At 42.3% G+C, this 22,097-nt stretch overlaps 1 protein-coding gene across 3 annotated transcripts in view; it reads right to left on the minus strand.

Moving 5' to 3' along the window:
- NRXN3 (neurexin 3) overlaps positions 1–22,097 on the minus strand; it is a 1,387,810-nt gene that overhangs the window by 38,227 nt on the left and 1,327,486 nt on the right. For 2 of the 3 annotated variants that reach the window (XM_056852141.1, XM_056852139.1), the window contains one exon: positions 17,097–17,172. In XM_056852141.1, coding sequence (XP_056708119.1) covers positions 17,097–17,172 — 76 coding nt within the window. Of the gene's footprint in view, positions 1–17,087; positions 17,173–22,097 lie in introns of all 3 variants that reach the window. The other variant, XM_056852140.1, reaches the window with a different exon arrangement.

A 22,097-nucleotide genomic window follows, 5' to 3' on the forward strand; every position in this document is an offset into this window, starting at 1 on the left:
GTAGCAAATGCATAAGAAAGAGACAATACTTACTATGTTTGTGATAGCTAGTAAATGTTTGTTTTGAATCTATTCTCTTCTTCAGAAGGTGGCTCAAATAGTAGATGGGCAAAAGCTAACTGGGTACTGAAAATTCCCACCAGGACTCCCTAGTCTTCTTTTGTGATGACTAACTACAAACATTGCAAAATAGAAGCACCAGTGGGCGCTTTCATCTTTAAACAAGCCGGTTATAATAGATGTGCTCCAGGCATTACATTTAAAGGAGTTTGTTTTACCAGCTGTTTCTAAAAATACCTCTATATTTCTGTCTTCTTCATTTTGGATTGCATTACTTCTAGGGGTGTTTCATGCCAGGAAAAGGAAAAAAAGGGCACGATAGATATGGAAAATAGCATCTGTTAAGAAGATCACACAGCTTCAGGGTTGGACTTTTAGTCTCACAGTTACTGTTCAAAAATAATAATGAAAAGCTATGAATGAAACAACTGAAAATGCCACTACCTCCCTGTCTCCCTTCCCGCTTTTTACAAAGCTAATCAAAGGGTTTATTCTGCTAATACAATCACTGTGCATTTTTGCGACAGATGTTCCTGTGAGGTAGAAAAAATTCCACTAATCTGCAGATGGGTTTAATTTTCTGGATGTTATGTCAAGGAAAAAAAAAAAAGAAAGCCCAAAAAGGTGGTCATGGGGGAGGGGGAGGCATGATAATTAAAATAAATTAATTGATGGTGGCAATTGTGACTCATATATACCTAGCAAAGAATGATGTACATGGATTATATGTTTTTCTTTTATGAAAAAGAGGAGGAGAGAGAGAAGCAAGGAGGACAGGGTTTTTTTGTAGTTTTTGTAGCTTTTTGCTAACACTTTGATATTTAAAAAGATAAAATGAAGCTAGTAGATGATTTGCTAATGTTCATGGAAAATGCAAAAATAATAGATTTCCCATGTATAAGGTATTCTATTAATTTCTACAGTTCCTACATGCGCACACGTGAATATAGTGGCAGAGCCAATGTGGTGTAGTGGCTAGAATATTACAGTGCATTCCTAAGCTGCTGGCGGCCGGGAACGGTGGGGAGGAGGCACATGAAATCAGGAATCTCTAACACCTATATGTGGAAGGGCAGAGTAACCACGTGCACATCTTTCTGAACCCTCAGTGGTACCCTTTGCACGCTTATGGATTTGAATTGCAGCTATACTATCCAACAAAATCAATGCAGCATATTTTAGTGGGTTCATTATGTTTATCCTTCTGATGTGTGACACTAGCAGGCAGTCCAAATGCAGTCTCTAAGGTGGCCCCCTACATTTTGTTGTTCACATGATAATCTCATTTGGTAACCCAATCACGTGATGCCACTATGTACAGTTATCCCATGCTTATATATCATTGTGTGTGATCACACCAGGCAGCAAGTCAAGCTGTGAGGAAATAATCCTATCAAGGGTTGGCTATCACAGGAGCCAGTGTGGTGTAGTGGTTAGGAGCAGTGGACTCTAATCTGGTGAACTGGGTTGTTTCCCCCACTCTTACACATGAAGCCAGCTGGGTGACCTTGGGCTAGTCACACTTCTTTCTGAACTATTTCAGCCTCACCTACCTCACAAGATGTCTGTTGTGGGGAGAGGAAGGGAGGGAGATTGTAAGCCAATTTGATTCTCCTTAAAAGGTAGAGAAAGTTGGCATATAAAAACAAACTCTTCTTCTTAAACATCAGAAAATAATTCACCTTTAGAGCACTGAGGATAAAGCAAATCCAAAAGCCTCATTCAGAATCTCAACAAGTATAACTTATTCTGTTTCTCTACAGTGAGAATTTTCTAGTACACCCAGAGGACTGTTGTGATATAGCAACTCTTAGCATCATAGAATCATAGAGTTGGAAGGGTCATCTAGTCCAACCCCCTGCACAATGCAGGAAATTCACAACTACCTTCCCCCACACCCCCAGTGACCCCTACACCATGGCCAGAAGATGGCCAAGATGCCCTCCCTCTCATGAACTGCTTAAGGTCATAGAATCAGCATTGCTGACAGATGGCCATCTAGCCTCTGCTTAAAAACCTCCAGGGAAGGAGCACTTAACACCTCACGAGGAAGTCTGTTTCACTGAGGAACCACTCAGACTGTTAGAAAATTCTTCCTAATGTCTAGACAGAAACTGTTTTGATTTAATTTTAACCTGTGGGTTCTGGTCCGACCTTCTGGGGCAACAGAAAACAATTCGGTACCATCCTCCATATGACAGCCCTTCAAGTACTTGAAGATGGTTATCATATCCCCTCTCAGTCTTCTCTTCTTCAGGCTAAACATACCCAGGTCCTTCAACCTTTCCTCATAGGACTTGGTCTCCAGACCCCTCACCATCTTTGTTGCCCTCCTCTGGACACGTTCCAGCTTGTCTACATCCTTCTGAAATTGCGGTGCCCAAATCTGATCTGGACACTATACTTCTGTTGATGCAGCCCAAGATTGCATTTGCCTTTTTAGCTACCACATCACACTGCTGACTCATGTTCAGTGTTTGGTCTAGTAAGACCCCAAGATCCTTTTCGCACACACTACTGCTAAGATAAGTCTCCCCCATCCTATAATTATGCATTTGATTTTTCCTACCTAAATGCAGAACTTTACATTTATCTCTGTTGAAGTGCATTTTATTGGTTTTAGCCCAAGTCTCATAACTCTCATATCTGTCCATCTCCTTATGCTTCTGTATTCATGATGTCTTCAGTTCCTCGTAAAAACTGGATTTTCAAATCTCTCTTCCAGAACCCACTATCCATGTATGGTTGACTCTGCTAACATCACAGTCTATGATTTAGGGTAAGTTGGTGGGTGCCACAATATCGGAGTTTTTCCCGCTTTGGAAGCCAGCATGCTTCCTTCTGGTTTCATAGCCTGTTGCTCTGTGTATTTAGTCTGTAAAAAGATAAATGTAAAGGTCCCCTGAGCAAGCACCAGGTCATTCCTGACGTCACATCCCGACGTTTACTAGGCAGTCTTTGTTTGCGGGGTGGTTTACCAGTGCCTTCCCCAGTCGTCTTCCCTTTACCCCCAGCAAGTTGGGTACACATTTTACCGACATCGGAAGGATGGTAGGCTGAGTCAACCTTGAGCCAGCTACCTGAAACCGACTTCTGTCAGGATTGAACTCAGGTCGTGAGCGGAGCTTGGACTGCAATACTGCAGCTTACCACTCTGCACCACGGGCCTCCTATTTAGTCTGTAGCCCTGTATATTTAAAGGTCTATGAAAAATTCCTTTGCTTCCAGTGCAAAAAGTTGTTTTTTGGGGGGAAAACGTTCCTGACCCTTCCTTACCAGTATGATTTACTTGGTATTTCCCCCCATTTCCCCCCACTTACTTTATGCAGCTCAGAATCAAAGCTAACAGAAATGAGAACCTGCTCAAAGCAAAATATTGTCGAAGGCTCTCATGGTCAGAGTTCATTGGTTCTTGTAGGTTATCCGGGCTGTGTAACCATGGTCTTGGTATTTTCTTTCCTGACGTTTCGCCAGCAGCGATGCCTGCCACAGCTGCTGGCGAAACGTCAGGAAAGAAAATACCAAGACCACAGTAACACGGCCCGGATAACCTACAAGAATCAATGCTCAAAGCAAGTTTAAGATATACTGGGTAGTACTGAGACTTTTGTCCCTTCGATAACTAGGTCTTCTGCACCCATTGTAAAGACCCAGAGACTGAAATGTGTAAGGAACAGGTCTGCCTCATCCTCCTGTAGATTCAGGAGAATTTCACCATGAGTGTCATTACTTTGCTATAAATGAGAGCAGGTTCAATCCATGTGGTTTGGGGGATGGATGCCTAATTCTTTAAAATTCCGGCTTCCTTTTGTATACTTCTGGATAACAAGGTAAGAAACTATTTTAAAATCTTGCACAGGAAAGGCAATGCATGTATAATCAGTTATGATTTGCCCATTTTCTAAAAGGAAGACATTATTACTTCCTTTTCAGCATCTCAAAGCTCTGCCTCTTCAGCACTTTTTGCTAAAAACCCTTATTATTTCTTATCAAGGTTCTAGGATCCTAAACTTCATGGTAAGCCTTCCGTCACTGACACACCTCCCTTATGAAATCCATTCAGAATTCCTCATATAAATCCATGCCCATCGACCTCTATACTGACTCTTTTCATGTTACCTTCAAGGTTCTAGTTCTCATTGTAATGAGCTGCCATGACAACAGTGGCCCCGTATTTCTACCAATACCAGCTATGTTTATTCAAGAGTAAATCTCATAGAGCTTCATGGGGTTTATGGGCAAATTAGACAGTTTGGTGTCATAGTGCAGCACATGTCATAATGCAGACTGTGCTGATCTTCTATAAAATAGGGTATGTGCAAGTAATTTACTGTACCATTCAAAGCAGAGTTATGCCCTTCTAAGTCAGTTGAGGTCAATGGGCTTAGAAAGTCTAAGTCTCTGTTTTATACTGCACTGTTAAAAGCATGAGGGGAAGAGGGGAAGCCAGACCCTTCCAAATGCAGCCTTCATCCCTGGAACTAGCGCTTTGAGAGGGGAAAACACAGACAGCCAAAGGGTTCAGCACACCAAACCTGTTATACTGTAAAACCTGCACCCACTTTAAAGGAAACTGGTGATGACTCAGTTCTGTTCAATTGTCTGCTGTTATCATGTCTATTTTGGCCTTTATACTTCAGTAAATATACACAAGATGGCAGTGGAATTAAATTATAAACCCAACGAAGGTGACTTCTGGACAAGGAATATAATGCCTCTTTTGTGCAGTGTACAACATCAATCACCCTTTTGGTTCTAAATAAAACAGCTAGTAGCAATAGGTGCAATGGCAGCAGCATAGTATCTCTTTTAAATAAGTATAGCACATATCTGAAGCACTAATTTGGGCAGGGGACTGTGCTATAACATACATCAGGGGAATTGCATACCTTTGGAACAATTTGAATTTCCCACTAACCAAAATCTTCCCTTTCCAGAATTCTATGAACTCTGAGTCCAGGCTCTGCTGGGAAAGGGAGGGGTATAAATAGACTAAAATAAATAAATAGGCCAATTTCTGTTTGCTTTTTAAAAAGCTAATTCTCAGCAATGCTTAACAAACAATGGCTCCTAAAACATGATCAGCTCTTACCAGGCAAGTTTTGGGTGTTTTTATTCCGCCCCCTTCAGTTCAGTTTGCTGGGCATCTGGTTAAACTCCCAGGATCCACTCTTGATGAAATTGTACCCGTTTAAAAGAAAAGTAAGAAAGCCATTTTGATGGTTTATAAAAAGATTGAAAATGACTTTTTCCCTTCCTCCTTCTGTGACCTCTCTAGAGGAAGGTTATGTCATGTTCTTGGAGGAAATGTATAAAATCTCAGCAGGGAAGGCCTTCAGTCTGTGTAAGCCGAAAGACTTTGAAGCACTTCAGTGACTCGGTGTGTTCTTTTCTGTTCAGTAAAAACGGAAAGGCCGCTTATTAATGGCAGCCTCATAGCTTAACCTCGTCTATCCCAGACATAGATTTGATCAGGGGATGCCAAAGATTTTGCAACAATCTTGTTTGGCAGTAAAATATATTATGTATTAGAGTTGCTGGGTCTCCCCTGGCCACTGATGGGGGATGGTGTTTCACACTGATGATCAGACTGTGGACTTACCAAGGTTGTGCTCAACTTCCACTGAACGACTCAAACAATTACTGAACAAGTGTGCAGCTCCCTGGTATTCAAAAGTTGACTCCCAGTTGATCAGAGGACCAGCTGGGAGTCAGACTCTGATATTCCAGCACTTCCCAGCATCCTAGTCATTGTGTGCAAATAGCATTCAAAATAAGGCCACACAAGGGCATTATAATATTGGCCATTATCGTATGTTTTCTGTCCTTTCTCAATAATCCCCTGCATGGAATTTGCCATTTTCATCACTGCTGCATTTTCATCAGGCTATCTACTGCAACACCAACATCTCTCTTAATCTCAGCCTCAGCCAGTTCAGACCCTATTAGCATATATTCTGATTTCTTTGTTCCAGTGTGTGTTACCTTATTCTCACCAGCACTCAACTTCATTTGCCATGTTGTTGCCCACTCAACCAATGTAGAGAGATTCTTCTGGAGCTCCTCATAATCCACCCTGGTTTTCACCATCCTGAATAATTTGGTATCATTTGCAAATGTAGTCACTACACTGCTCACCTCCAGTCCAAAGAACCGATGAACAAATTAAATAGCAGCAGTCCTAATACCGATCCTTTGGGACTCCACTGCTCATTTCCCTTCATTGCAAAAACTGTCAATTTATTCCTGCCCTCTTCTTCCTGGTGTTTAACCAGCTTTAAACTCATAAAAGGTCTCGTCCTGCTATGACAGAATTCTAAGCTTATTCAGGAGTCTTTGTTGAGGTACCTTGTCAAAAGCTTTTTGGAAGTTCAAATGTATATATGACTACCAGATCACCTTTATACCTGCTTGTTAACTTGCTGTCCTGCCCTTCTTCCTTCAGACTGGGTTCTGGGGCTGCTGCACCCTCCACAACCCCTTTTCTGCAGCAAGTCTTGGCATGGGTCTCAGAATAAGGAGAGAATGGAAGTTCATAGCACCTCAGGGCCCTCTCTTTCCTGCCAGCTTCCTCACTCTCAGCAATGCAGGAGAGGCCTCGTTTTTCCTCCTTCACCCCACCTTGACCTGTCTGATAAAGGGTTTCCTGGATGTGGGCCTCCCTCAGCCTGCCCCAATGCCCCAGAAACTTGGGTGGGACTCCTCTAGGCTGCCGGTGCATTAGGGTTGCCAGGTCCCTCTTGGCCACTGCCTGGAGTTTTGGGGACTGAGCCTGAGGAGGGTGGAGTTTGGGGAGGGGAAGGAGTTCAATGCCATAGAGTCCAACTGCCAAAGCGGCCATTTTCTCCAGGTGAGCTGATCTCAATCGGATGGAGATCAGTTGTAATAGCAGGAGATCTCCAGCTAGTACCTGGAGATTGGTAACCCTACGGTGCATCCTCCAACAACTGCCCCCTCCCAGCCTCCTTACACTCATTCCCACCTTCCACCTCTCCTCCGAGGATGGTTCCTCCAGCCTCCCTGGCCCTGGAGAGAATGAGGCTCTGTGGGCTTTCTTCTGGGCTGTCCAGCTGGTTCTAGCCTGGGTGAGGCCTTGCAGTTGCAGCATGGTAAAGCAGATCCGCTCAGCCCTTGGGCTGCTGCCACCAGTGTTTCTGAATGACTGTGGCCTCCACAGGGAGTGCAGAGGCCATGGCACAGCCTTGATTTCTGAGGGACCTAGGGCCACACTGCCTGTACCCCCACAAGTTGCAGTGACTATGGAGGTGGAATGGGGTTGCCAACCACCAGGTACTAGCTGAAAATCTCCTGCTATTACAACTGATCTCCAGCCGATAGAGATCAGTTCACTATAGAGAAAATGGGCGCTTTGGCAATTGGATTCTATGGCATTGAAGTCCCTCTCCTCTCCAAACCCCACCCTCCTCAGGCTCCACCCCAAAAACCTCCCGCCAGTGGCTAAGCACCTGGCAACCATAGGGTGGAAGAGCTATCCTCTGACACCTGCTCAAAGAACTCCAAACAGGTGGGTGAGGCTGAGGCAGGATTCCCATTTGCAGAAGCCATGCTGATTTCCCCTCATTGAGGCTTTGTTCCTCAATGCTTAATAATTCTCTCTTTAATAACAGTTTCTACTAATTTACCCAGATGAGATGTTAGGCTAACTGGTCTGTAATACCCTGGATCTCTTCTGGACTCTTTTAAAAGTGGGAAATGGGTAACAAGAAATCTCTAAAATAATCTTATTTATTCACTGGAGGCATTTTTACTAGTCTCCTTCCTAACTCTTACATCATTATTTAAAACCTAACAAAGAAAAGTTTTAGAATTCATTTGTACATTACATTTAAGTAGGGTTGCCAGGCTCCAGGTACTAACTGGAGATCTCCTGCTATTACAACTGATTTCCAGTTGATAGAAATCAGTTCGCCGGGAGAAAATGGCCACTTTGGCCACTGGACTATGGCATTGAACTCCTTCTCCTCCACAAACCCCACCCTCCTCAGGCTCTGCCCCAAAAGCCTCCCATCAGTAGTGAAGAGGGACCTGGGAACCCTACATTTAAGTACTTTGGTAAACTGGAAAAAGCAACTCACCATCTGTATAAATACATAAATGAAATTTTGGAAGAAAATACATCTGTTAGTAGCTATAACATTCAAACTTGAAGGGTTTTATCCTAGCAGAATTAAGACTATAGAACGACAGTGTCTTTATGATAACAGCTTTGGGCTCCTTGGAGAATATAAATCTAGATTATCAGGCATTGATTCACCTTCCCTACAGGTAAACTAAATAGAACAGAGCCTGCTTTATCTTAGCACCATTTGCCTAAATCTCCAGATTATGTACGTGAACTTCTCATTACTTCAATAAACTGAATGCCTCCAATGTCTCTTGAATAGAGGCATTTGAACCAGGATCCACTCAGCTGCCCTAAGTATACAAGCTTTTGTGTACAGCGTTTTCACAAAGCACTTTTTATAGCCTAGCAGAGGAGCTCTTACTATGAGTGGCTGGAACTGGGAACCGTTTAACTGCTTTCCCTACAAAAGAAGGGATTTGTTGTTAGGCATCTACAAAGTTAATTGGGTGGGGGACATTTTGAAGTACTTGCAACACACAAATCTTGTCTTTATAGTTACTAGATCCCAGTATAAAATCCAGGCATCAAAGTTAAGAGATATTGTTATCTGTTTTTGCCCCTTTGTGGAATTTCCTCTAGGGAAGATTGAAAGGGAAGGAGGAGGCGGGAGGGGAGAGGAAGCGAGAGAACTGCGAGGAATTAGAACATCTTACGAACAGAGAACAGAATCACACAACAGCACTAGAATAATGGATCTCAAGACACAGTAGCATGACAGATGGACACGGACAAGACGTAAGATTGCTACTCAGAAAGGTTGGGAGAGGGAAGGAAGCAAACAAAAAGTCAACACAAAATCTAAATAAAAACAAACGTAGGGGGCTGCTGAAGTAGCCAATGGTAATTGCCAAATTATCCAAAAAGAAAGTAAACTATAAAAAATAATAATAAAAAAACCCTCCCCCACTGCTATGTTGAAAAGTATGCTACAAAATTTGCTGGGTTAGCCTGAATGCGTTATTTTGATGAAATACAAGATGGAGTCATCACAACTCATGCATTAGTTAATGGAGATCATAAATGGTTAGTTGTAAGTCGGCTGATATTTACTGCATGCCACAAAAATGAGCCTGCACGGACCCCGAAATAAATAAAAATCAACACAACAGATATTCTGCACTTGCAATAAAATTCTTTTTATGCCATCAGCAGTTTGTATGTGAGAGTTGGATGGGGTCTGGAGGAGGGTCATTAGAGGGACTTTTCCCCTGTTACATTTCTTATTTTAAAAAATAAAATAAAATAAACTGCAGTTTGTCTACAAAGAAGTAAGGCACTCCACAGAAGCAAAAAAAGAGGAGGAAGGAGGGAAAGAAGGCAGAATAAAATAAAGGAAGGCAAGAATCTTCATTCTTTTGCACACAACTTTCTTGGGCGAATTTATTTGAATGTGGAAAATTTGAAATGTTTAGGATGGCAAGAAAAGATTTTGTTGCCTTTGTCTGATTGCAGATCTACATCTTTCTTGAGTGGGCTGAATTATTATTTCATTGGAATTACTCCAGAAATAAATTTGCTTTAAAAGTACAGCAAATGGTTTTCAAATTAAAATAAAATGGCAATATGGTACCATCATGATCCAAAAAGAGAAACAAATAATAAATCAATCAAAAGGAACTATCAATCACCAAAAATTCATGCGGCACAAGATGAGGTGAAACGACAGAAAATGTTCTTCAAATATATACATTGCATATATCTATCGATATGAACCCAGGACAAAACCTGGAGATATTGATAGATATATCTGTATAATTTCTTTAAATCTCCTTGCCCCAGCCCTCCCCAAGGATAACCAGTGGATGAAATTATCATTTACAAATAATAACATAAAGTGAAGAAAAAAATCTAAAGAAAACTTAATATGATTTGTACACTCGTAAATAACGCTATCATGCACCTGTCCACATTAGTGGATGCCAGGAATAGATGAGGGCATGAATTTCTGTGTAAACGTGTGACTGGATGATGGGGGCTATTGCTAAGATTGGTTTTTACATTATTCTAGATTATATATATATATATATATATATATATATATATATATATATATATATATATATATATATATATATGTACACACACATATATATACTGTACATTGTGTACATATGATTATCAGATCCTTGAGAGGGGTTTTGGGGGCTTAGAAAGGAGAACAGTTTACTGAAATCAAACCACTTAAAATACAAATTAAATTAAAAGGAACTCTATAAAGCATCTGCATGACCAATCAGTAAAACTTGCTCCTTTGCTTCTCTTGTGGCCAAAAACACAAAGCACGTGTACCTGAGAAGTTCTATCAAGCAGCCGTTTGCTTTAGGACGACCCAGACTTTGTACTACTGAAAGCACAGCCTTCTGTTCAGACTTCTGCACACCTTTGGGCTTTGCATTCTGGATTTTCCCAAAGGGAGCCAGTGAGCACCCAAAAGAAGAAATGCAAACGGGGGTGGGGGCATGCTCCTGGGAGCATGTCCAATGAGGTTGCCTGTGGGTTAGATCTTCTGGCTTTTTACCAGAAATGACACTATAGCTGACATCGTGGGGTGGAGTTATTTTTCTCCTGCCGCATCTTAAAATGGCAGTAGGCAAAGGGATCCCTGCCCTGACTGGGAGCTTGGTGGCCCTATCTACATTCCATGGGCTTTTAAATGACATGTTGTGCAGATTGGTTCAGTGATTACAGAAGCTGGTTAGGCCCACATGGTATTTTTTTTCTTTCCCCCTTGAATCTGCTTTTGGAGGCTCCCTGAGATTCAAGAGTGATTTGACTTGTGGCATGGTGCACTGCCATTTTAGAAAGGTAACTAGGGTTGCCAAGTGCCCGGTGGTGGCGGGTAAAATCCTGCCAATCCACCGGGCTGCCCGCTGACCAGCTGAGGGCCGGCGGGCACCACATGTATGCACTCACGTCACGTGCGACACACCTATGTCACTTCTGGGTTTACATGGAAGCGACGCGGACGCTCTAGCAACTTTGGGCAAAACTCTGGTTTCCATAGAGTTGTGGCTGAGATTGATAGAGCGTCCGCATCGCTTCTGAGTAAACCCGGAAGTGACGTAGGCGCGTCGCGCCAGGCCCGCACTCCAGAAAACCTCCCACCCATGGACCGGCAGGACTTGGTAAGCCTAAAGGTAACCCTAAGCCATCTTGGGCATGCAGGACTATTTGTGAGCTCTTTTACAGTCTAACCCTAAGCAGACATCAGTGGACTTACAAGGCTATAACTAGGGCCGTCGCTACCATTAGGCGAACTAGGTGGTCGCCTAGGGCGCAGACCTCAAAGGGGCACAGAACTGACCTGAGGGGCAATTTTTTTTAAGTTAGCAGTTTCAAGTTTTGTGTTTTTATTTTTTCTACAAGACATTTGTTTTTGAAAATTGGTTTGCAATGGGGGGGGGGCGCAAATAGCCTCGCCTAGGGCGCAAAAAAGCCTGGCACCGGCCCTGGCTATAACTCTGTTTAGGACTATACTGTTAGAGTGCATCTAGAGCAGCGTTTCTCAACCTTTTTACCCTTCCAGAACCCTTGAACTAATATTCATGTCTCAGGGAATGCCTACATATGATTACATATGATTTACATATGATTAGCCTATTCATCTCTATTTCTCCCAGAACCCTAGGGTTCCAGGGAACCCTGGTTGAGAAATGCTGATCTAGAGTATTACAGTAGGAAACAGAAGATGCTTGCCTTGTACATAATGGATATGGCCAGTAAATCTTCATTAATTTCAGACATGTACATACTCAAACTGTGTTGGAATGTTTTAATGCAGTATCTGGAATTTTTCATCTGTGGTGCACTGATTTCAGACCTTTATTAGGAAATCCTACTTTATTATGGTGTCAGCTTCATGTTACCAAACTTTCTGGAAGAATAAAGTATAGTAACATTTTTGTTTTGGATGTAACTGGTTGGAACAAAACAAAATCCGGGCAGAATTCTCTAATGAAATTAAAGTTGGCATTCAGGCCCAGTAGAAAACATAGACTGCAGGTAGCCAGGGGGCAAGAAGGCTTAAAAGAGCACAAGAATAATGCTATGTTAGAAAATTTCTCTATTGTTCCACTGTTTTGATGAGTACCATTAGCATACTAGGCTGTGGTTCTATCCAGTTATCCATGTTTAATCTATAATATCCCCAAAATAATTCTGAAATACATACTGAAGCTCAGATTTGATAGCGCCAGTCTCACGAGCCAACTGCTATCCCAAGGATTTCTTTTTGCTCATATAGCAAACTCACACATGTGGGTGAAGTTATTCTTTTTTGACGCAGGAATAAAGAATGGCCAAGCAGGGCTTTTGAACATTTGGACCTCTTGGTTTTCCCCAAGAACAGAAGTAACTGCCGTGTTAGCTCCAGAGGGCTGCAAAGCAGCCCCATTTCTATACAATTGCCAGAAGCTGTTTGATAGAAGAAAGTGAGAATCTACGAGGGGGACATTCAGGTGTAGGTAAGATGGTGATGGATACCAATTGCTTTTAACTGACAGAGAGGAAGCTACTAGAGCTTGTGTCTTTGCTATAAAAATGCTAGTTATTAGAAGAGGGAACTCTTTTCTCACACTTCTTGGGTATTGATTTGAATTATGTATCATAGCTGCCTGAATCATACTATCTTAGGAATTTGAGAAATACCATCTAATAACAAACACAACCCAAAGTGTTCTGAACAAATTCTAACTATTAAAAGCTAACTTTTTTTGGGGGGGAGGGCGCTATTTAAGTGAAGAGTTGTCATATAAATGTTTTAAATAAATAAGTCAATTGGTTCTTGTGGGTTATCCGGGCTGTGTAACCGTGGTCTTGGTATTTTCTTTCCTGACGTTTCGCTAGCAGCTGTGGCAGGCATCTTCAGAGGAGTAACACTGAAGGACAGTGTCTCTCAGTGTCAAGTGTGTAGGAAGAGTAATATATAGTCAGAAGTAATATATAGTCAGAAATAGCACATTATCTTGATACTTACAGGACAATGATTAGCACATTACCTTTGATACTTTTTGCAGGGCAATGATTCAGCTCAAACCCAACCCCTTTCTGACTATATATTACTCTTCCTACACACTTGACACTGAGAGACACTGTCCTTCAGTGTTACTCCTCTGAAGATGCCTGCCACAGCTGCTGGCGAAACGTCAGGAAAGAAAATACCAAGACCACGGTTACACAGCCCGGATAACCTACAAGAACCAATGAACTCTGACCGTGAAAGCCTTTGACAAAATAAGTCAATATTAACAGGATTAAAATGGGACAGACTTTGTCATTTAAATTTCTATGTTTAGAATTAAAAAAAATAAAGTCAGCCACTCGGTGGCCTAAAGTAAATAACCGTCAGCTACAGAAGATGAAGTAACTCAAAATGCCATATTTATAAAAAATGCCATATTTAAATGCATGTATGTGTCTCCCTGATCCACATACCCTAAAGATACAGGCTCAGCTACAGATTAAATCTTGCCCTGGCTCAAGATCTGTATAGATATACCTTCAGCCATGAGGAGGGGTCCTGGCTTAAGTGATATACCGTGACATCCAGATATTAGAAATCAATGAGGCAATGATTCTACTAGCTTGAATGAAGCTGGGTGGAATTTTGATATTAAAGAGCAGGGATATGGACTATTCTTAGGGTTGCCAGGCATCCCCTGGCCACCAGCAGGGGATGGGGAGGTAGGGTTGTCAGATCTAGGTTGGGAAACTCCTGGAGATTCGGGGATGGAGCCTGGGGAAGACAGAGACCAAAGTGGGATACAATGCCACAGAGTCTACCCTTCAAAGCAGCCATTTTATCCCAGGGAACTGACCTTTGTAGTATGGAGGTGAGCTGTAATTCTGGGGGATCCACAGGTCCCATTTTAAGGCTGGCATCCCTAACCCTTTTCATGTGAACTGAGTTACACCCAGAGTTACATCCATCAACCTTGCTGGACTTAGGGGTGTGCCTGTTTAGGATTGCACTGCAAATTAACTAGGAAGGCATTCAGGGGAGCAAATTATGCCAGGATGTTAAACTACACTTCACTTGAATTTCCTTTCAGTTCAGTCTTCTCCGGCATGACTCCTCTAAGTTTCCAAACGGCATCTTTATGGATGAACAGGCACTTCTCTCTTTGTTTCTCAGAAGCTTGATTCATTCACTGATGCCACATCTCAAGGTTCTGTACCATTGCAATTCATCACTAGGGAAGTAGCTGTGATATTACTTTCACAACATCTCTGCAGGCAATGGATAAGAGAAGCAGATTGATAAAGAAGGATAAAGGCCTCTATTTTAAATGCAAATTTCTTGGCAATCAGAGAAAGGGTGGAGGGAGTTTAATGAGGTCCTAAAAGTTTAGCAGTGGAATTTAAATCAATGATTCTTAAGCTGCTGTTTAGAATGCCTAGTGTTTCAGCCTTTCATACATGAAGTTTGCTACTTAGTGGTAATTTTCTTGGGGCCTCTAAAAGGAGCACCAGGCCTGAATCTGGGGGTAGCCTCAACATTTGAGTGGCCATACCTGCCACTCTCCTTTTTATTGACATTGCTTCGGATGGGTTGGATCTAGGGATCTGTGATGGAAGGCACCAAACATTGCAGCTTTCCCCCAATTTCCTGTCTCCCCAGCAGTCCTTTCTGACCCCAGGAAAGTTGATTTTCGGGTTGCAGGACCCGAGTGGGGCCCATGTGAATTGGTGGGTGGAGGGGGAAGGGAGCAAAATCGTCCTGCCTCTTCTATCTGCAAAGCCCTGCTGATGGAAGAAGCAAGATGGAGCAATTTCAACCCCTTCCCTTTCCGAATGGCAGCCCATCAACCCACATAGCTGTTATTCCATCCAGGTTCTGTGATCAACTTCTCCAGGGTTGAAAAAGACCACCGGGGGAGAGGGGGGAGGGAAGCAGGGAAGTTCTGCAATCATTTTTGTACGTGGATTGCCAGAGGTAGCCCCTCTTGTGCAAATGTGCTACATGTGGCTATAATAAAAGTGTCCTAAACAAACTGACAATATACTTCCACATATCACTCTGTCTACATTTTATAAAATCAGAAAAATGCAAAGGCCACAATCCATAGGAGTATGTTCCCATCATGTGTAGGGTTGCCAGGTCCCTCTTTGTCACTGGAGGGAGGTTTTTGGGGCAGAGCCTCAGGAGAGTGGGGTTTGGGGAGGGGAGGGACTTCAACGCCATAGAGTTCCATTGCCAAAGCAGCCATTTTCTCCAGGTGGACTGACCTTTATTGGCTGGAGATCAGTTGTAACAGCAGGAGATCTCCAGCTACTACCTGGAGGTTGGCAACTCTATGTCATGTGCCTCATTGACGTGAATTAGAACTGTGCACGAGCAAAGTTCGCAGACCTCAGCCATCTGTGGTCTCGGCTCAGATCTGAGAGCCAAAGACTACAGGGAAGAAAGGAATGATATTAAAGTAACATTCGAACTGCCTAATGGTACAAGCAGCAATGTATTGATAGTATTTGTGTGCCACTGATGCTTGAATAATATCTTTCTCAAAAAGGCTTCAAAGACTCATGACAGAGAAGAACGCCTCTGTCATTTCCATGTACTGTGGTGTGCATCAACAGAGTCTCTGCTTTGTAATACCAGGTTCTTTTAGCTTTCAGATGGAACTTCTCAGTTGCACTGCAATGCCACGGCCTTTTTAGATCCTGCCAGAGCAAGTCCTACTCTCAAACCACAAGCAGAATATGAGAGGTGGAAGAGAAATGTGAAAGCACTAGCCCTGGGTGACTTGTTATTATTCCTGTATTAATCTGAAATGCTCCAGGAAATTACAAACAGAATAATCTAAAGTTTGAACTTTAGCAAAAAAAAAAAAAAAGTCTTCAAAATAATAAAATCACCCCTTTTTAAAAAGTAAAAAACAAAAACACCTGACCCAAACCAAATATAAAGGAATAAATTAAAAAACAACAACAAGGTGGTTTATGTGTTTCATAGTTAAGGACAGATTCTCATAAAACTCCATTTTTACAATGTACACAGAAATTCAATGAAATTCTGTTCTCTATTATATAAATGCTTAACTCATGGCAAGCCTCAAAATTAAAACAAACAAATAACTAATACAAAATAAAGACTTGGAAAAAAATTCAGTTAAAGTAAAACAGACTACAGTTGCCTGCTGAATATTACACCGTCATATCTATCCCACCAGAAGAAAAGCCATCAAATCATCAAAATGCATATAGGCTTGAAGGGAGAAATCGAATCCTTTTTCAATTGCCACAATCCATTTTGACTCTTCAGTGGATACATTTTGAAGCATCACTGCTGCAGGTAACATGGCACAGCTTATTAGTTTTGGACGTTTTAATGCTTTATCCTTCCCCAAATTGTTTAGGTATGCAGAACACAATACTGTGGTACATACGCTGCCATGTTAACCGCATTCAAAATCCCATGGACAAATGAACTTCTGGGGCACATTCTCACATCCATCAAGGAAGATAAAATAAAAGATGTGGTAATAGTTCATTTCTATTAACTAGTAGCCCCAATTTTAATATGTTTATAAATATATGTGCCTTTTCTTTCTCCCCACCAGAGCCAGCTTAAAAATCACTACAAATATGTAGTGTGATTGTTGACAATAGAGTGAAGAGGCACTGGTTCACAAAATATTTTGTTTTCTTCAAAGATGGCTTCCCCAAAACAATGGCACCTTTGTGTTTTGCTCTTGCCAACTCCATGGGATTGGATGCTTGGCTTTATGCATTGATACCAGATATACAGTTCTGTACATATATACATATGTCACATATACATATATAAGCGTACCTATATATGTATACAGTCACACACATATATATGTAGGCATTGTTTATTGCAAATCAAAGAAGAAAGCAAGCAAAATACAAGACTGACCTGGCTTACCTACACTCTGCTCACATTCAATGAGGTCTTCGTCATCGTTGGAACATTCTGCTGATGAAACGAGATCATCTGTTGTCTGATGGGAGAACAAAACAAAACAAAAATGTGGTCAATAAAGAAAATGCCGATAAAAAATAAAGGGAAATACATAACTGAGAGGAGCTTAATCAAATATAACCACTGTGATTGGGAAGACAGTAGAACCATCAACAGCAATATTAACAGCATAAATCCAAGCGGAGTAACACCTCTTCACTGAAGTCAATAGGTACCGAACAGTGTAACTCTGGTTAGGATGACACTATGGGTCATCTCCCATGTATTTTTTTTCCTCACAATGAGTGCCTCACTAAGGCTTCTATTGGGTGTGCTATGCCGTCTCACTACTGACATTTCTTATTTTATACATATGTCATGAAATTACTAGAGTCTTGCCCAATATTTGCAGTTGTTGAATGGTTCAAAGTATTTTACATGACATTATCCCACCAGTAAACCCTACTACAACCCTAAAAGCCAGCTCAGTTGCATTAACCCACTCCTTCAGCATTTCAGTAAGAGTACTGAGCCAGCACTTGCTGGCTCAGTACTCTTTCCGCTACAGTACCAAATCTCTTAAGGAATGGAAAATATAGATAACACAGATACTATTTACATTCTGGCAGGACTACAACTGAACATCAAGAAGACAAAAGTAATGCATACAGGAGAATTATTCAACTTTAAGGTTGACAATGAGGAAATCGAAATTGTTCAAGACTTTCTAGTCCTTGTCGCCATCATCAACCAAAAGGGAGACTACAGCCAAGAAATCAGAAGGAGATTGAGACTGGGAAGGGCAGCAATGAAGGAGCTAGAAAATATTCTTAAGTGTCACTGGCCACCAAGATCAAGTTAATTCTTGCCACAGTATTCCCCATTACTATGTATGGGTGTGAAAGCTGGACAATGAAGAAAGCAGATAGGAAGAATGTAGATTCCTTTGAAATGTGGTGTTGGAGGAGAGTGTTATGGATACCGTGGACTGCCAAAAAAACAAATCAGTGGGTAATAGATCAAATCAAGCCTGAACTGACCCAAGAAGCTAAAATGACTAAACTGAGGCTATCGTACATTGGTCACATTATGAGAAGAGTCACTGGAAAAGACAAACATGCTAGGAATAGCTGAAGGCAGCAGGAAAAGAGGAAGACCCAACAAGAGATGGATTGACTCTATAAGGAAGCCATGGCTCTCAATTTGCAAGACCTGAACAAGGCTGTTAAAGATAGGATGTTTTGGAGGACATTGATTCATAGGCTCACCATGAGTCGGAAGCAACTTGTCGGCACTTAATACACACACACAGAATGCTACAGGCCCTGACCTTGATGGCCCAGGCTAGCATGAGCTTGCTGGCTCTCAGAAGCTAAGCAGGCTTGGCCCCGACTAGTACTTGGATGGGAGACCACCAAGGAAGTCCAGGATTGCAGCCAGAGTCCGGCATGGCAAACTACTTCTGTTCGTTTCTTGCCTTGAAAATGCTACAGGGTCACCAACAGTCAGCTGCGACTAGACGGCATTTTCCACCACCAGAGTGCTGCCGAGGATATTATTTACAATCAGGTAGAACACATCTTTTGCACAGATAATCCTTCTCGTTTGATATCAATGTGGACCATATGGTTAAGCTTGCAAGGATACTTTGGATACACAAATGTAAAAGAACTGAACAGCATATTTCCTTCTAGGTACATCTACACAAAGCAAAACATGTGGCCCAACTGAATTTGTGGTCACACCCTGCTAAATGCACAGAGATGGAACCCCAGTGAGATATTAATGGAATGGCCAGAGCGCAGCAGGTAGGGTGGAAGGTCTGGCAGTGAAAAGGCAAAGCCATCATCTGTGGCCCCAGTGAATTGCAGCACATGTTCCTTCCGCTTTCCAGCTGGTGATTCTTTTCTCCATTTTTTTTTGGCCACTGTTCTAATTAACAAGCAGCATGTACTGCATTGTGTTAAGGAGAAACGAAATGGCGTCTCTCCTCAGCAGCAACTCCTTCATGTAATTGCTGCAATTAGCTGAATTACTAATGGAGACACCATTAGGGAGATTCTGTGGAAGCCTCTGGACATGGGCTGTAGTGCTTCTGCGCAGAGGACAAAATTATACTGCTGCTGACAGCAGAAGTCTGATACTGAATTAGTTTCTCTACCTTGTTCCTCTCTTGTATGGTATTGTGGGGAGGACAAGGATCTGGGTCTGTGTAAGAATATCTGCATGGTATGCTGGAGAAGAAAACTTGCTGTGGCAGACATGGCCAATGATTATCAGAAGCTGCTTACAACTTATCCTCAGACTTGGAATTCAATGCTCTGATACTCCTTTGTCCTCTACCTTCCTATCCTGAACACTGCAACAAGGAAAATTAAGCGCCAGGACCAAATTGTGCTAACACTCTTCATCCATGCATTAGATCACTGCCCCCAGCAAGGGATTCTTGACTAACAGGACTTGTGCTGCATATGGTTGCCTCAATACTCATACATGTATGAGAATGCCCATATTCTGGCAAAACAGCACAATTGTCTCCTGAAGCATCAGGAGATTTAACCAATGAAGAAGAAGGTCTGGGGCAAAAGGTGGCCATCTTATCCACTGGCCATACTGAAGGCATGTGGCTCTGTATTTACATTCCCTCCTCCCTAGATTTATGCCCCGCTCCCAAAACAGCATCTACCCTCAGGATGACACAGGATGACCCTCAGGATTTATCACAGAGATAAGTGTAAAGTTCTGCATTTAGATAGGAAAAATCAAATACATAATTATAGGATGGGAGAGACTTGTCTTAGCAGTAGTGTGTACGAAAAGGTTCATGGGGTCTTAGTAGACCAAACTCTGAACATGAGTCAGCAGTGTGATCTGGTAGCTAGAAAGGCAAATGCGATCTTGGGCTATAGCAACAGAAGTATAGTGCCCAGGTCACACAAAGTGATGGCATCACTTTACTCTGCTCTGGTTAGACCTCACCTAGAGTACTGTGTTCAGTTTTGAGCACCACAATATAAGAAAGATGTAGACAAGCCGGAACGTGTCCAGAGGAGGGCAACAAAGATGGTGAGGGGTCTGGAGAACAAATCCTATAAGGAAAGGTTGAAGGAGCTGGGTATGTTTAGCCTGAAGAGGAGAAGACTGAGAGGGGATATGATAACCATCTTCAAGTACTTGAAAGGGGTGTCATATAGAGGATGGTGCCGAGTTGTTTTCTGTTGCTCCAGAAGGTCGGACCAGAACCAACGGGTTGAAATTAAATCAAAAGAGTTTCCGTCTAGACATTGGGAAGAATTTTCTAACAGTTTGAGCAGTTCCTCAGAGAATAGGCTTCCTCAGGAGGTGGTAAGCTCTCCTTCCCTGGAGGTTTTTAAGAAGTGGTTAGATGGCCATCTGTCAGCAATGCTGATTCTATGACCTTAGGCAGATGATGAGAGGGAAGGCACCTTGGCCATCTTCTGGGCTTGAAGTATGGGTCGCTGGGGGTGTGGGGGGGAGGTAGTTGTGAATTTCTTACATTGTGCAGGGGGTTGGACTAGATGACCCTGGTGGTCCCTTCCAACTCTATGATTCTATGACCTTGAAGGGTATGGCTGCAGAATATGTTCTGAGGTTGCTTATCAACCCACAGCACAAGGCCCTCCACCAATGGATCCAAATGGACCAGACTGGACCTGCATACTTTTCAAGCAGCAAATACACACACACAAACAGCTCGTCCAACTGATTAATACATCCTAAGTAATATGGGGAAATACAAGACAGGTGCTAGAAAGGCAACATACAGGTGATAACAAAAGTATCAGTGTGGTGTGGTAGTTAGAGTATTGGACTAGGATCTAGGTTCAAATTTCCACTCAGCCATGAAGCTGAGTGAGTAATCTTGGGCCAATCGCTCCCCTCTCAGCCTAAATTATCTCACAGGTTTGTTAAAGACAAAATGGGGGGTAGGGAATCCTGTACACCACCTTGAACTCATCGGAGGAAGGGTGAGATAAAAATGGGACAGATGAAATGACCAATTTCTACATGGATCCATAGTCAGAGTCTGCACAATACAACAATTCAATCTATATATTACTGAAACAGTTCTAAAAATATGTGAAGCTTTGGGAAAGAAGCTCATCAACAGATGAAATCCTATTACTACAAGAGTCCCCAAGAGTGGACTTCAATATTTTGATCCCAAACACCCAATTTCTATGCTCGCTTGTTACAGAAATTGGTGTGCATTGCTTGCCCTGGGGGAGGAAAGCCCATTTCGATAAAAACACCTTATTCATGGGCTCTACCATATAAAGTGTGAAACAGCAGCAGTTAAATACCTCATGGTTTAGTGCCCGATTGACAAGGGCTGAGAGTGGTCAACTCCATTTTAATCTACTCAGTAAAACTCTGTCCTCCTAATACCCTCCTGTGTCTCACCAGTAAGGATCCTGAGACTCACTACAGGGCAGCTCCTTACTCACCACATAAGAATGAGACAACAACCAAAGTGTGCAAGGAAGAGACAACAAACAGCAATGCAACCGTGGCCACTGTGAAATCAACCCCACGGACAGATTTTTCTCTGATCTTATTTTTTAATGTCTATTCAACCGATTAATCTGTAGGTATGGTGATCTGCTTATAATAAAATGAAAGGGGAAAGCCAATTCCTATACAACCCACTCAGAACATCTGCTTTTAGTCTCTTTTGCTGTCAGCAGCCTAATCTATACATGCAGCAGAATAAGGTAGAGGGGTTGTGCGATTTAATCATTTCGGACTACAGAGGGGAAGGTCACCGTTTTAGTGCACCCCTAAGTAGGGTTGCCAACCTCCAAGTACTGCTGAACCTAATTAGGTTCAGCTGTATTCTATTGCCAGCATAGGTTTTCTTTTACTATTAACCTCCAGGTACTAGCTGGAGATCTCCAGCCGAAAGAGATCAGTTCACCTGAAGAAAATGGCCGCTTTGGCAAT

This window comes from Euleptes europaea, chromosome 6 (genome assembly GCF_029931775.1).
Source record: "Euleptes europaea isolate rEulEur1 chromosome 6, rEulEur1.hap1, whole genome shotgun sequence".
In the NCBI taxonomy this organism is placed as follows: domain Eukaryota; kingdom Metazoa; phylum Chordata; class Lepidosauria; order Squamata; family Sphaerodactylidae; genus Euleptes; species Euleptes europaea.